Source organism: Trifolium pratense, linkage group LG3 (assembly GCF_020283565.1).
Source record: "Trifolium pratense cultivar HEN17-A07 linkage group LG3, ARS_RC_1.1, whole genome shotgun sequence".
In the NCBI taxonomy this organism is placed as follows: domain Eukaryota; kingdom Viridiplantae; phylum Streptophyta; class Magnoliopsida; order Fabales; family Fabaceae; genus Trifolium; species Trifolium pratense.
In genome coordinates, this window is record NC_060061.1 from 30212812 (window position 1) to 30227716 (window position 14905).

General features: G+C 33.4%; 1 protein-coding gene across 2 annotated transcripts; it reads left to right on the top strand.

The window, feature by feature from the left end:
• Positions 1–5578: 5578 nt before the first annotated feature.
• LOC123913170 lies at positions 5579–11104 on the top strand. 2 transcript variants are annotated; one of them, XM_045963782.1, is made up of 12 exons: positions 5579–5693; positions 5824–6163; positions 6289–6743; positions 7028–7261; positions 7906–8583; positions 8670–8741; positions 8902–8982; positions 9393–9430; positions 9543–9630; positions 9706–9855; positions 10497–10550; positions 10804–11104. In XM_045963782.1, exons 2-12 carry the CDS (start codon positions 5869–5871, stop codon positions 10876–10878), a joined length of 2220 nt encoding a protein of 739 aa, XP_045819738.1. In that variant the 5' UTR covers positions 5579–5693; positions 5824–5868; the 3' UTR covers positions 10879–11104. The 2 variants fall into 2 exon arrangements, with proteins under 2 accessions (XP_045819738.1, XP_045819737.1); XM_045963781.1 differs by having other exon boundaries at positions 5581–5693; positions 9390–9430.
• Positions 11105–14905: the final 3801 nt, after the last annotated feature.

Here is a 14905-nt window from a genome sequence, read left to right on the forward strand (position 1 = left end):
ATGCTTATACAATACAATAATACAATGATATATGTGTTGCAAATAATATAAAATTGCATAGTCTATTCTTGGCTGGTCTAATCGACATTAAATTTAAAAGAGGTGGCAAAGGATACTGCTGACTAAATTTTTGAGTACAAGTCATATTTTTCTTTAATGGTTAGAATTTCATTGTTTAAGGTAAATGAGTATATTATATGCAATACCAACTGCTGAGATAAGGGGATCCGTTATCTCCCTTTCTTTTCTTGATAGTTGCAGAAGGTCTCACTCGCTTAATGCAGAAGGCTGTTGACAATGGCAATTATCATGGTTTTAAAGTTCATGATGACTTACAATTTCACACTCTTCAATTTGCAGATGACACCATTCTAGTAGGTGAAGGGAAGTGAGAGAATTTGTGGTCGCTTAAAACTGTGTTGAGAAGTTTCGAATTAGTATCGGGACTGAAGGTTAATTTTTACAAAAGTAAACTCTATGGCATTAATCTTGATGATAATTTTTTGTCCGCAGCGTCCTCCTTTTTACACTGTGAAGTAGAATCGATCCCTTTTCATTTTCTAGGAATTCCAGTTGGAGCTAACCCAAGGAGAAAGGTCACTTGGAATCCTATAGTGGAAGCTATGAAGAAAAGACTTAATACTTGGAGTGGTCGAAATTTATCATTTGGCGGAAGAGTTACACTCATTAATTCGGTACTCTCTAGTCTCCCATTATATTTTTTCTCTTTTTTCAAGGTACCGGTGTGTGTGTTACAAGAATTGATTACTATCCAAAGGAGATTTCTTTGGGGAGGATGTTCTGATATTAAGAAGATTTGTTGGGTTAGTTGGGACACAATTTGCCTTCCAAAAGATAAAGGTGGTTTGGGTATAAAGAATCTAAATTATTTCAACCAAGCTTTACTTTGTAAATGGAAGTGGAGAGGTTTGTGTGATCATAATACCTTATGGACCAAACTATTAGAGCATAGATATGGGAGCTTGGCTGATAATTTTTTGCACTCTAATCTTAGCAATGTCAAAGGTCAATCTTTGTGGTGGCGTGATATTATGAAGATTGGGGGTATTTAGAATGATGCGTGGTTCAGGACTAATGTGAGCAATGACGCAGATAACAGACGATGGGGGCTTACTCAATCAGGTCTTTTTTCGGTGAATTCGACTTATGAGTTCCTTCACTCTCGCGAAGTTGTTGTGGCTATTGATGAAAATGTAGTGAAAGCTTTACAACAATTATGGTTAAATGATGTTCCATCCAAAGTAAGCATTTTTGGATGGAGGTTATTATTATCAAGACTTCCAACTCGAATGGCCTTGGCAAGAAAATCTATCCTTGTTAATCCGCATGAGCTATGTTGCATTTTTTGTTTTGAAGAACAAGAGGAATTATCTCATGTGCTCTTTAATTGCTCTTTTTCTCAAAAGTTGTGGAAGCGGATTTTTAAATGGATGAATGTGGATTTCATCTCTTTTGATGACGGGTGGAAACATTTTTCCTCTTTTGGAGCTTTATTGAAAAATAAGAAATATGAAAAAGCTTGTCACGTTATTTGGTTGGCCACCACTTGGTGTATATGGCGTGCGCGTAACAATGTCGTTTTTAGAGGAGAAGCTATTAATTGGAAAGCCTTAGAAGACAAGATTATTTATATTTCATGGTTTTGGTTTATAGGTAAAATAGCTAGTAAGTCTTCTTGTGTTTTTTCAGATTGGTGTAAGGATCCTTTAAATTGCATTATTAGCATGTAATGGTTGCTATAAGAATTGTAAGGGTTGGGTACCCCTTGTACTCCTTATAATTCAATTTTTGCTTATAAAAAAAAAAACTGCTGATAGGGCAAGTCAAATTATTTGTTTACAGTGTTTTTTTTTTTGATAAGCAAAAATTTGTATTAATAAGAAGTACAAGGGGTACTCAAACCCTTATAAAATCAAATATAAATAACTTCTCATATACTATGAAGATAGTAGAAAGGATTAATACACCAGTTATAGTACAAATAATCTGTGTTGCAACCTACTCTACCACTAAACCAAAGCCACGAAATGAATTTAATATAATCTACCAAAGTTGAGTAGTCCGCCTTCTCTCCTCTAAACAAGATATTATTCCGCATGCACCAAATGCACCAAGATGTGGTCAACCAAATCAAATGCCGAACTTTCATTCCCTTCTTCGTTTTCACTAATGATCCAAACCTCAAGAAATGTTTCCATCCGCCCTCTTGTTGGATGTAATCAAAACCCAACCACAAAAAGACTTGCTTCCAGACTTCAAAGATTTTAGAGCAACTAAAGAAAACATGGTTGCAATCTTCCACTTCTTGAAAACAGAAAACGCAAGGTAAATCATGAGGATTGGATAAAATACCTTTAGATGCTAAAGCGGCGCGAGTCGGAAGCTTCTCAAGAAGCAAGCGCCAACCAAATACTCCCACTTTTGACTGAACATCATTCTTCCACAGTTTGTGCAAAGCATAAACTAAATCAGAATCTAAATAACTCGAATCCAACCGGGACTGCAAAAAAAATATAGGTAGATTTGACACTGAAAAGGCCTGAAGCATTTGGCACCCATCTCCATCTATCTTCCCTGTCAACACGCAATACCAGACCAATCAATAACTGCTCTAAAGCAGACTTCTCAGCAACCTCCACCTGGGACAAAGTTTCCAACTATTCCGAATTCCATTGCATCACAAAACTGGCGGCCTGCAAAACATATGAAACCACACAATCTTTGTGTAGTTCCTTGTCAAATAAAAGAGGGAACAAGTCCCTTAACGGAACAACGCCAAACCATTTCTCTTTCCAAAAACAAATAGGGTCTGTTTGGTAAAAATAAGCTATAAGCTAGCTGATAGCTGAAAAGCTAGCTGATAGCTGATAGCTGAAAAACTAGGTTATTGAAATTAGAGTGTTTGGTAAAGTTAGCTTTTAAAGTGATTATTAAATATAAAATTACATAATTGATAGTGGGTAGGTTTTTCTTTAGAGTGGGTAGTTATTAAATTAAAGGGTAAAAATGGAATAAAGTGTAAAAAGTTATAAGCTATAAGCTCAAATGCTACTTGAAATAGCATCTGAAAAAAAGCTATAAGCTAGTACAAAAAGCTTGTTACCAAACACCTCTAATTTTTTGAAACAAGCTTATAAGCTCATATAATAAGCTATAAGCTAGCTTATTTGTGTTACCAAACACACCCATTGAGTTACCATTACCCAAAATGCTGCTGACATTTAAAGGGAATCAAGAGTCACCATCCTTCCCACCCACTCCCAACACTTCTCTCCACCAAAGCGAATCCTGAGTACTTGTTACTACAGCTTCCCAACTTAGAATTTTAGATGACATCAGGCCATATCTATAACAAAGCAAATCAAACCAGAAAGCATCTTTCTCATTTAAACATCGTCATTTCCATTTACTCAACAAAGCCGTATTAAACAATTCTAAATCTTTAATACCTAAACCACCCTTATCCTTTGGTAAACATACCTGTTCCCACTTAATCCAACAAAGTTTTACAGTGTTAATAATTTATATTTCCAAAATTATATAGTAATGGAGAAAATGGAAAGAATCGGAAATGGAGAGGATCATAACTCCTAGTATGTGAGTTCACTACTTTTTTTTATAATGTATGTGTGGTCATTACTTTGATATTATCATTCAAAACAATGTCACATTAACTGTTTTTTAATAACTCGATAATATCTATACTTTATCAATCTTCTTAAATCTTAATACTTATGTCAATAAAGAAATAGGGTAACTATTTAAATTGGATTCTCTCAATCTCTTTTCTCTACATCTCTCTCTTAATTTCACTCTCTCTCTTACTCATGTTTAGTACATATTATATCAATCTTTCTTACAGAAGTTATTATTATTTTTTTAAAAAAGAGATGAATTAAATATGAATTTTTTAGTTTGTTGCACATAAAAATTCATAAATAATTCATCTTATGTTAAAAAATTCTAAATTTTTATTAGAGATGTTCTTATAATATTATAAACATGAATACAAAAATTCATTCAAAAATGTGAAAGTATACAAGAGTTTAATTAAAAGTAGGGACTAAAAACATTGATGGAAAAAACTTCATCAGGGACTAAAAAATGCGAATTTTTTTTTCAAGGACTAAAAATAAAATTCTGGAAAACTATAGGGACCAAAAACATATTTAACCCTAAGATCAATTATATGGAATTTTTTTATAATTTATTGAAAAATGCATCATATTCTTTTTTTTTTTTTGACTTAGCATCATATTCTTATTTTATAAAAAATGTATTTTTTTTCTCTAAATTAATGTTGATGCATCAAGTTAGAAATATGAAAAATAAGAAAAAAAAATGCATCATATTCTCAATTTAAGTGAAAAATAAGCAAAAAATATAATTAAATACAAATTATAGGTTAAATACATCATGGATCCATTAAACTTTAGGTTTATTTTGTATCAAGTTAGTCATAGCCTCTAAATGTTTATATAGATAGCCATATTTTTTTTGACAAAATATAGTTAACCTTTTAAACAGAGTCGTTATGAAAAATAATTTGTTCGTTATGTGGCATGAATTGTGTCTTGTCTACATATTTTAAAATTGTATTGTATCTACGATCAACAAATTAAACACATAAGTTCTTTGAAAATGTGGTAAAAAATTAAGGCTTCAACACATATTTTTTCTTCATATGGATCATATATAGGATTTGATAATTTTCATTTAAGACGACTTAAACACACATTCTCAGTCACGCAATTATGACAGAAAATCCATTTCCTTTATAAACCATTCGGAGTATTTGTAAATGAATTTAATTTATAGGTGAATTCTTCGGTACACATATTATGTAGATGTGTACCGGTACATCGCTGAGGTGGTTAACAAGTGGCAAATATTTAATGCAGATTTTGTTTCTTTATTAAGCTTTCTATATTAAATCCTATTTTTTAATATTTGCAAATGCATCCTTCACATAAATGTAATCACTAATTATGTCCCACAATAAATCAAAGCATGCATCAAATCTTTCGATCTAGATTTTCACTTTTTTTAACAAGATTCAAATATTATTTAAAAAAAAATTGAAAATTTAAGTTGAAAGATTTGATGCATACTTTGATTTATTGTGGGACATGATTAGTGATTACATTTATGTAAAGGATACATTTGCAAATATTAAAAAGTAGGATTTAATATAGAAAACTTAATAAAGAAACAAAATCTGCATTAAATATTTGCCACTTGTTAACCACCTCAGCCGTGTACCGATACACATCCACATAATATGTGTACCGAAGTGTTCACCTAATTTATATGCATAAGTGTAAAGTTATTTTACACATGCATCCAATAATATACTGACACATCATGTATGATATTTAAAAACACACGATATGTCACATTCATTAAATAATGTGGCAACAAATCATTAGATATATGTGTAAAGAATCTTCACATCGACGATACACAACAATTTTATAAATATACCTCACTCTTCTAAATACAACAATTAATGGACATGATTCTTCCGACTTATTTTAATAGGATATTCTTTATCTTCACCTTTGTTGGAAAATCAGTGTAAGCCATACATAATCAGAACCAATAGAAGTATGGAATAATTTTTTGGTCAGAAAGTGTGGTAGACAATCGAACAAAAAAGTTGCAAAACTGCCTATTTAATACTCCCTCCGTCCCAAAATATAAGGGAAAATTGGTCAACTAAAGTTGATGTATCTAGTCCAAATTTTTAACCAAATACATCAACTTTCTTTGACCAATTTTCCCTTATATTTTGGGACAGAGTAGTATCTTCTAAATCCAACAACACTGAAACAGAAGAAGAAACCAATGGGCAATATCTTTTCCTCTTTGTTATCAAAAAAAAAAAAAAAAATAGCACCACCAATGGAACCTTCTAAATCCAACAACACTGAAACAGAAGAAGAAACCATATCCTTCAACAGAAAAAGAGCACGCCGCGTTAGCTTCGCCGACAATGAAATCACCTCCGTCCACATCTTCCGCCGCCGTAACTCTACTGACGGTGAGGGTGAAGCGGTTGATCATAGAAACTCCTTTCTGCAACCAATTGGTTCTCCTTCTCCTGGTGGAAGCAGTATCAACGCTGATGACGACACTGATGGTGAGTTATTATAACCCTAATGACCTAATTTCATGTAGTAGCTAATTGTTCGAATTTCAATTGCTATTGTTTTTTTTTTTTTTTTTTTTTTTTTTTTTTAAATTTTTTACAAATTTGATTTTCAGATGACGAATTTGGTGGTCCTGTGTCGATGGATTTCATCAAACCGGGACGGTTATCGGATTCTGGTGTCTCCGACGACATCACGATGGACTCAACTCCTTTTTCGATGCATTACCGGAGTCTAGCACGTTCAGATTCAGGGGATCTGAAGACGCCGACTAGGTTTGAAGCGACGGTGAGCACACCTGGTCTAAGCAGTGCTACTCCGGGGAGTTTCATGGAACTCACTGATCGTGAAAAGAGAGTGCCTCAGTCACCGGTGGTGGTGAGTGCCAGCGGGGACTCAGATGCCATGAGCATTGAAGGGGAACAGCCAAAAACCTATGATTATGGAAGACTCTCTCCTGGGTTGGTTGCAATTTTGGCACAGGGAAGCAAGGATTTGGATGGTGTTTCCCCAATAGGTTCAAAAGCTACGCATTCACCAATTGCAGTTGCTTTTGGGTCTTCGACCAAGGTTGAAAATCTTTCTAGGCTATTTGTTTACAGCAGTTTTCTCAGTTGACTTGTTTTTTGTATGCTTCAAAGTTCATTTTCTTTTATTTCAGATGTTAGGGTCCCTTTTAGTTAGTTGCGTATAGTTATTGTAATGTATGGAATTGTAGCCGTGTATCGTTTATGATGATATTGTTGTGGTTGTGGCTATCTTTGTAGAGTTATATATGCAATTACATATGGTGGCTTGTGTAAATGCATGGTATTAGTAATTGACAAGTGATATTTGTTATTTTTCATTTTCAGAATACTAAGGAGTTTGTTAATGACGAAACTCTGTTAGCTTGTAAACAATTGAACTCTGCTAAGGCTAATAGAGCAACCCCACCAAATATGGATGAAGGCGATAAGTTAGCCACACATTCACCAATTGCAAATCATATGGAAGTTTTACCCAACATGGAATCCTTAGTTAACTCTCCTGTTCATCAAATCACCCATGATACTACAGTTGCTTCTGCTTTGGAGTCTTCAACCAAGGTTATTAAATGATTTGTTTATATGTTTTCGCTCAACATTCTTTTTTCATGGTATCCTAAAGTTGTTACATTTTTTCAATGACCGTTGTCTAAGTGCAAGGAGCCTTTTTCTACTTAACCTTTGTCTCATGTTCAAGTCTTTCTGAGTGGAAAAATGTAGGCATTGAGACAGCTTTGCATTCTTATGTGTCCATTTATATGACTTGGAAATTGGAATAGTTGGGGAATAATGAAGGTTTAGGATAATATATTTCAGTAAGTATAATATATTTCAGTACAGTCAAGTTTTTTAAGTATAATATATTTCAACAACACTGAAAGTATAATATATTTCAGTACAGTCAAGTTTTTCTTTTCTTTTTTTTTTTTGGTTACAATACAGTCAAGTTTTTCTAATCATTAAAATTTGCAAATCCTATTTCAGTTTTCTTCCCTATTTTGTCTAGACAAGTAAAAAATGTCATGGTTATGATTCTTTACGAAATTAAAATTTCGACTCTTGCTAAAATGTATGGGTAAAGGTGTCTCCACAGAGATCAAAACATTGGCTCCAGTGGAAGACTAATTTTTCTTTCTTTTATGACGCCGAACATGTCAGTTCTATGCATCTGATTTGTTATTCTGTTTGATGCTCGGATGATTTAGAGTGCATTGAAGGGAAAACCGGCTACGAGTCCTCCTAATAGATTTCTAGATCTTAGCAGTCCTATCCAAGAAGCAACAACTGCGTTACCCTCCCTGCAAGAGCCTCCTAGTGACATCCAAGACTTGTCTCCCTGGATTAATTCTGATGGGCATGGTGTTGATCTTGATAACAACCACCATTTGACATTCCAAGTAGCTCAGAGCCCTCTCAAAACTGGTATTGAGGTTTCTTCCGGGGAGAAAAGGAATGATGTTGATCTTGATAACAACTGCCATCCGGCACTCCAAGTATCTCACAGCCCTTTTACCAAAACCGGTATCGAGGTTTCTTCTGGGAAGAAAAGGAAAGGTGTCGAATTATTAAGTGATATTCGAGCCTTGTGTCACAGGATTAATTCTGATGGCCATGGGGTTGATCTTGATAACAACTGCCATCCGACACTCCAAGTAGCTCAGAGCCCTCTTACCAAAACTGGTATCGAGGTTTCTTCTGGGAAGAAAAGGAAAGGTGTCCAGTTATTAAGTAATGGAGATGATATAGAGAAGACAGGGAGGATTGACAGAAATCAAGAGGTTCATAAAAGTGGGGATGGAGATCTACAGTTTGTTTTGGAGCAAACAAGTATGAGAAGTGAAAGAGAAAAGTTTGGTGATCAGAAGTGGAATGATTTCGATCATGTATGGTTCCTGCTTTATATTAATAGTTAGTTAGAACTTTGTTTTTTTGGGTCTCTTAAGTCTTTACTTTTTCAATTATCTTGCAGGTTCTAGAAAGATTCTCAACCAGCACAAAACAATTGCTTTCTCCGTCATTTGACAAGCTAAATTTCAGATTGGTATGTTCTAATATATGGTTGTAGAATTAGAAAATAGTAGCATGCGAATACAATTGTGGATATTTTTGCTTACTTTTTAATCATTCAAAAATATTTTATCATTAGTCAAAAAAAATAATTTATCATAGCTATTTATACTATTTTGGCTCTCAATATTTAGATCGGCACACTGGAAGATATTTTGGTTCGTCTGCAGAAAGTTAAGAAATGGGATATTCTTTCTTCTGAAATTCATTCTCAGGTTTGGATTAGATATTTGAATTTAGTGCACTTTGCTAGTTATATTATAGCATAGCATGAACAAGCTGCTTATATTTGTAATGATTAGTACATATTACTTCCTCTAAAGACAATATCTAAGGGCATGTTTCCTTTGAGACAACATTGTCTGTTTTGACTTTTAAATACAAAAAATATAATCTTGTTTTCACTTTGTTGATTTCAAAGATGTGTATAGGAGGATACCCTGAAAATAATATATAATTATTTGTCGACTATTTCCTATACAGACATTTGAAAATAAAAAACATGCGACAATTTTGTAAATAAAAGTGAAAACAGGAAATGAAAATAAATGCTTTCTCAAATCAAACTTGCTCTCTGTTCGGAATTTCCTGTTTCTTATTGACATGGTTGTTTTTCTTTCAGAAGAAATTAACGGATCCTCTAGATATTCCTAGACACAAAAGGTTTGTATAAGCTGTTTGACTCATTCACTATTTGGGTTGCGTTGTTTCTTACACAAGTTTATGGAATTGCTTTCTAATTAATGGTTGATAATGTTAAGTATTTCTTTTGCAGAGTTGTGGAAATGAAATTGTTGATTTTTAATATAGCATATGAGAAGGCTAAGCTACAATTAATGAATGTTAAGCGTGAGAGATTACTGGTATTCTCTCTTACACATAAATCTTAGTATTTAGCAATACATACTATTGGTGATACAAACATTCATTATTCACAGGAAAAAGTACAACAGCTGAGTTCTGGGCTTCAAGAGACTCAGATGATGAAAAATTCCATGCCATGTTCTGCTAAGACTAGACTGGTTGACATTCAAGCTGATGATAGTCATATCAATACAAAAAAATTTAATTCACAAGGAAAATGTCAGGTACAATTCATTGTATGCGATTTAGTTTAAATGACCCAGTGATAATAGCTTTAAATTATCATGATGCACTTTCATGTTATATCCAATCTTCAAAACCTTTTATTGGTATTGGAAATACACTGATGAGAGAATTACACTGAGTTAAGGTCGCTACTTGACATTATATTTAAAGCAACTTTAATTTAAGGATCTTTGAAAGAATAAAAATCTAAATTCTCTGTCCTCGCACTTCGATTCCCTTGCTACACAACATGTCAATCTTTGAGGGAGCATTCTTATACAGAGAGCTCTCCTAACAAAATGTCTCTGTATTTTTTTGTTGTCAATAGAATCTTGGAGCTCAGAGAGATCTCCTTGCAAAATTTTTACAATCTCTAACTCACACTAATTCAATATTTATAAGTTGTTAGATGAATTGGTGACCCGTTGTCGTATAGCGATGCAATAGCTCTATTACGTAGCGGATTTTGATGAATCTGCCAGGAAAAACCACGGTTTATGCATATTCTGCTATAAGGGCTGTAGCAGCTGCTATAACATCATTTGCGGCCACAATTGAAAAAAGTTAAAATACAGAGACCTTCATTTTATAAATTTAGGCCAGCCAATAAGTAATGTATGGAAACTATTGGATTTTGTAGGACCTTGCAGCTGAATTCCCTAAGCTTGAACCAGATGGTCTTGATCTTCTTTCGGTAAGTTAACTGCCTCATATCTTTATGAATTGAGTTTTTCACAATAAGAATTTATCCGTTATGCACAAACATAGTAAAACATTTTACACAATTGTCTAAAAAAGTATCAATGTACCATATAAAAGTATCATAATGTTATAGTATATGGATGAAAATGTAGTCTTTTCCTAAGCAGATTGAAAATGTAGTTACTTAAAGTCGTTTATTGATCTATTGAATGTTTATTTAATCATGGGTGTTTTGTGTTGGACAGAGAATGCTTTGCCTATGCCCAAATAGCAGGATTTCAGCTGTGGAAGCACTTGAACACCCATATCTTCGACCTTGACCACCCATGATGATTGATGAAGCTGATCTTGTTTCAAGCACCCCAAGATTTTTTTTTTCTGTTTTCCGTAGTACATTTTACAGAACAATCTTGTAGAATATTAGGTATCCTATTGGATATATCATGTGTTAAGGCAATGACAAGAACTGGAGGCAAACAAAATTTAGCAATCTTATAAAACCGTAGTAATAAACTTTTGTCCTATTAATTGCCTAATTGCATGTGAGGGTTCATTGTGTTGTTTTCTATTGCTTCAGACTTGAAAAATTTGTTTACACCTCGGCAAAAACTGAGAAAAAAATTCTGAATCAATTGGCATTATGTAACAGTCTGCATATTAGTATTTTCCTCAACCTATTCCTCTTCTAGGTGCAAAACCAGTAGAAGTTGTTGGTTCACACAAAAATATGTTCAAGAAGTAGATGGTTTGTTATTTGATGTCAAAAAGTTACTTGCTATATGCACCTGATATCGCTGGAGTTAGAATACCGTCTCCAATAATCATGGAAGTTCCAATAAGAACCAACACTAATTATAACAACACGCTTTTCAAAAACGATGTCCTTTCCAAAGTCTCCTTTATTTTTAAGGCCCTTTCAAGTTCTGGAGTAGGAAGTTTGATCTTATAACTAGAGATTTTTTCATCAGATTGTTGGCGATTCGGAAGCAGATTCACATTTGCATACCTACAGTTGAGCAATTAACATATAAAAATCATGAGTGTAAGGGTAGGCCAGAGGGAAACATAATTCTGAGTGTGAAAACATATTTTGAGTGTGAAAACATATTTTGCTAATGGAATAAGCGCTATTGTGTACATTATTAGCGACATCTCCCCCAAGACATTGTCGTCTGAAGATCCAATCGGAACCTTTCTGCTAATGCAAGGGTAGGCCAGAGGGAAAGGTCCTGATCCACAAACAAACGATTTTAAAGACTATATATGCACTGTTAAATACAAGGTGAACTAGAATATAACACTGTTGAGTTTGAGTGATCATTGATATTTGTGAAATTGCAATGCTCTTAGAACTACAAGAACAAACTTGCCTTATTCCACTAGGTGAGGTTGGTTACACAGACCAAACAATGCTGAAATTGGCGAAATCATTGTAAACACGTGGATCATGTCTTTATCCAACCAAACCATTGTTTGCTCTTAACTAATTCAATAATTATAACCAATGCTGTCAAATACTGGTGATAGCGGCTCTATAACGGCAATGCTTCACTATTAGGGGAATAGCTGACACTATTCCAGTTTCTACAAGCTAATGTATCAGCAATAGCGGAAGATGAGAATTTTAACTTACGGTTTTTAAGAATAATAAAACTGAAGAATCTGCGCGTGTATTCCTAATCTACGTGTGTGTGTGTGTGTGTGTGTGTGTGTGTGTGTGCGCACCTAATAAAACTGAAGAATCTCCTTTTCTTTGTCCGCAATGCCATCTTCTATTTCACATAGCAGAATTTTAGCATTCTGTTATTTTCCACAATTGATAACACTGATTATAAGTATCTATTTGATTAAATGTTTAATGTCCTTTATATTATTTTAGAAAATTAGTAATTATACCCTTCATATACATGGGATTATTTTTATCGCATGTCTCCACTTCATGAAACTGAGTGAGGACCATATGCTTGAAATGCATCGAATTTTTCAAGATCAGAAAAACAACATATAAATTTCCCTCGATAAATTTGTAATTTTTTTTTTTTATGGGAAAAGAGAGAAAATAACCAACTATAGAAGAACCAATTGGGAAAATCCACTAGACATAGCATCTTGTAAAAAAAGTAATTAAGGAACACTCACTGTTGATGAATTCTCTATGTTGAGTTTCTCTAATATTTTTCTATTGTACCAATAATCTCTATCATTCAATCATTATAAATTCCTTTTTATTAATATTGTAAACTCTTTGTTCAATTTATATTGAACTCAAGTGTTTAAAAAGCTCTAATTTAGTTATCAAGGTTAATTTGGGTTGATTTATATTGAACTATAGTAAGATTTTTCTTAATGATCCTGTTAATTATGATTAGGTAATCCATCCGTCAACAAATTTTTGACATTTCTTGTAATAGGATAAAAAATAATATATTAGACATTTATTATCATCAAGTTAATTAACCTTGTTTAGTTCATTAGTTATAGTTTGACATGTCTTCTAATCAAATGAACTATGCTTTCATATTTGTACACTTCTCTAGTTTACATATCTTATAATAAAAATTTTATAAGCTAAAAACTATATTTAGATATTTATTCAAATGACCATAATATTAATATTAATGGAGAGAAGTCATTCCCAACTAAACTAGAGGAAACACTATTTTTATTTTTTTTTATAAGCTAGAGGGAACACTATTAACTTTGGTCCAAAAGAAATATGCTGAATGGCCAAGGCTTATGGCCCAGTCTACGGTGAGAGAGTGTCTCATATCTCTCACCTGTGCGCTAGTGTTTTGTACGGTTGGATGAAAAGGACTATATGATATTATCCTAGACTGCCTGTATTATATTATTTGTCTTTTTACAGTATTTTCTTTTTGAAACTTCTAGTCGCAGCCTTCACCGCTACTGCAGCTGGCTGCCGCCATTGTCTGAACCACCGGAAACACTATTTAGAAACCAAATTGACAGCAACAATAACATAATTATCAGATCTTTAAAATATTTTCAACAAAATATATCATGTTACATTCAAAAGGTCAAGAACATCATCTCCTACTAATAAGCCCACTAAAAACGTTTAAACAATGAATAGGAGAGCAACATAGAAGTTCGATCTTTGACATTGGTAGAAATTAAATGTTTAATTTTTATTATTTTTTTGGTATTCAATTAAAGGTTTAATTTTACTAACATAGAAATTCAATTGAATTAATTTTATTATTTCCTGTACCAAAAAAAAATTATTATTTCCTCCCATGAGGCCTCTCTTTGAATAGGATTATTGGTGACAACTAGACAACTACCTCATCACACAGTGGGCATGACATAGATTCAGATTTAAATGATGAAAATAAAAATTCATTACAATTTTTCATATTGAAGTTTTTGTTTAGACCTTTTCTCGTGTTTCATCTTATTTGTTTCAATTCCTTCTCCAGTTCTCTCTGCAATATGAACCAACATATGCTTCTACTTAGGGATGTGAACGGGGCAGAGAGTGTCCGGTGGAAGCTTCCCCGTTCCCCGCCCCAAAGTGCATGCGGGGGAGATTTTGCCTCCATTCCCGTCCTCACGGAAAAATATTTATCTTCATCCCCATCCCCGGTTCTCGTGGAGATCCATGAATATCAAATATTAACAAAATTTTATATTTTTCGGTCAAATTATGACTACTAATAAAAACAAATATTTTGCATATTTTTTTTAAAAAAATAATAAAAGCAACACATAATGCATTCATAACCAAAAAACATTGCAAAAACTTTTGACTACTAATAATCATATAAAACATAATAGCCAAAATATTCTATAACAAAGTATGCATAATCATAGAAAAATTCATAAGCAAAATATCTCAAAACTGATGATAATTGGTAATTATCCAACCAAATTAGATAAATAAAATTACTTCTAGGGTCTAGGAGAAAGTAGCCACTTTTCTAGGGTTGGGAGTTGGAACTTGGAAAACCAAATAACGATTGAAATTAGCGAACAATCAGTGGAGAAAATAATGGATGACTTCTCAAGTTACTTTTTTTTTTATTTAAAAAAAATCAATATTTAATATATATTAATAATAATAATATAGCGTATATATGGACACAGATTCGGGGAATCCGCGGGGACGAATGCTTCGTCCCCGCCCCGAAGTGCCTGCGGAGGAATTTTTGCCTCCATCTCCATGCCCATGGGGGATAAAATTTTTGTTTTCGAAGCTCCGAACGGGGCAATTCCCGCGGGGATCCGCTTCACCGGATGCAAATTGACAACCCTACTTCCACTCAAACTAAAAAAAAATAAAATCAATTATTGTTATCCATTACTAGTATTATCATTAATGTTATT

Coding starts and splice junctions, on each gene's coding strand:
- LOC123913170 (XM_045963781.1), top strand. CDS start 5,869: ATGGGCAATATCTTTTCCTCTTTGTTATCAAAAAAAAAAAAAAAAATA. Junction 6,164..6,288: donor CGCTGATGACGACACTGATG/GTGAGTTATTAT, acceptor TTTGATTTTCAG/ATGACGAATTTGGTGGTCCT. Junction 9,631..9,705: donor TTAAGCGTGAGAGATTACTG/GTATTCTCTCTT, acceptor CATTATTCACAG/GAAAAAGTACAACAGCTGAG.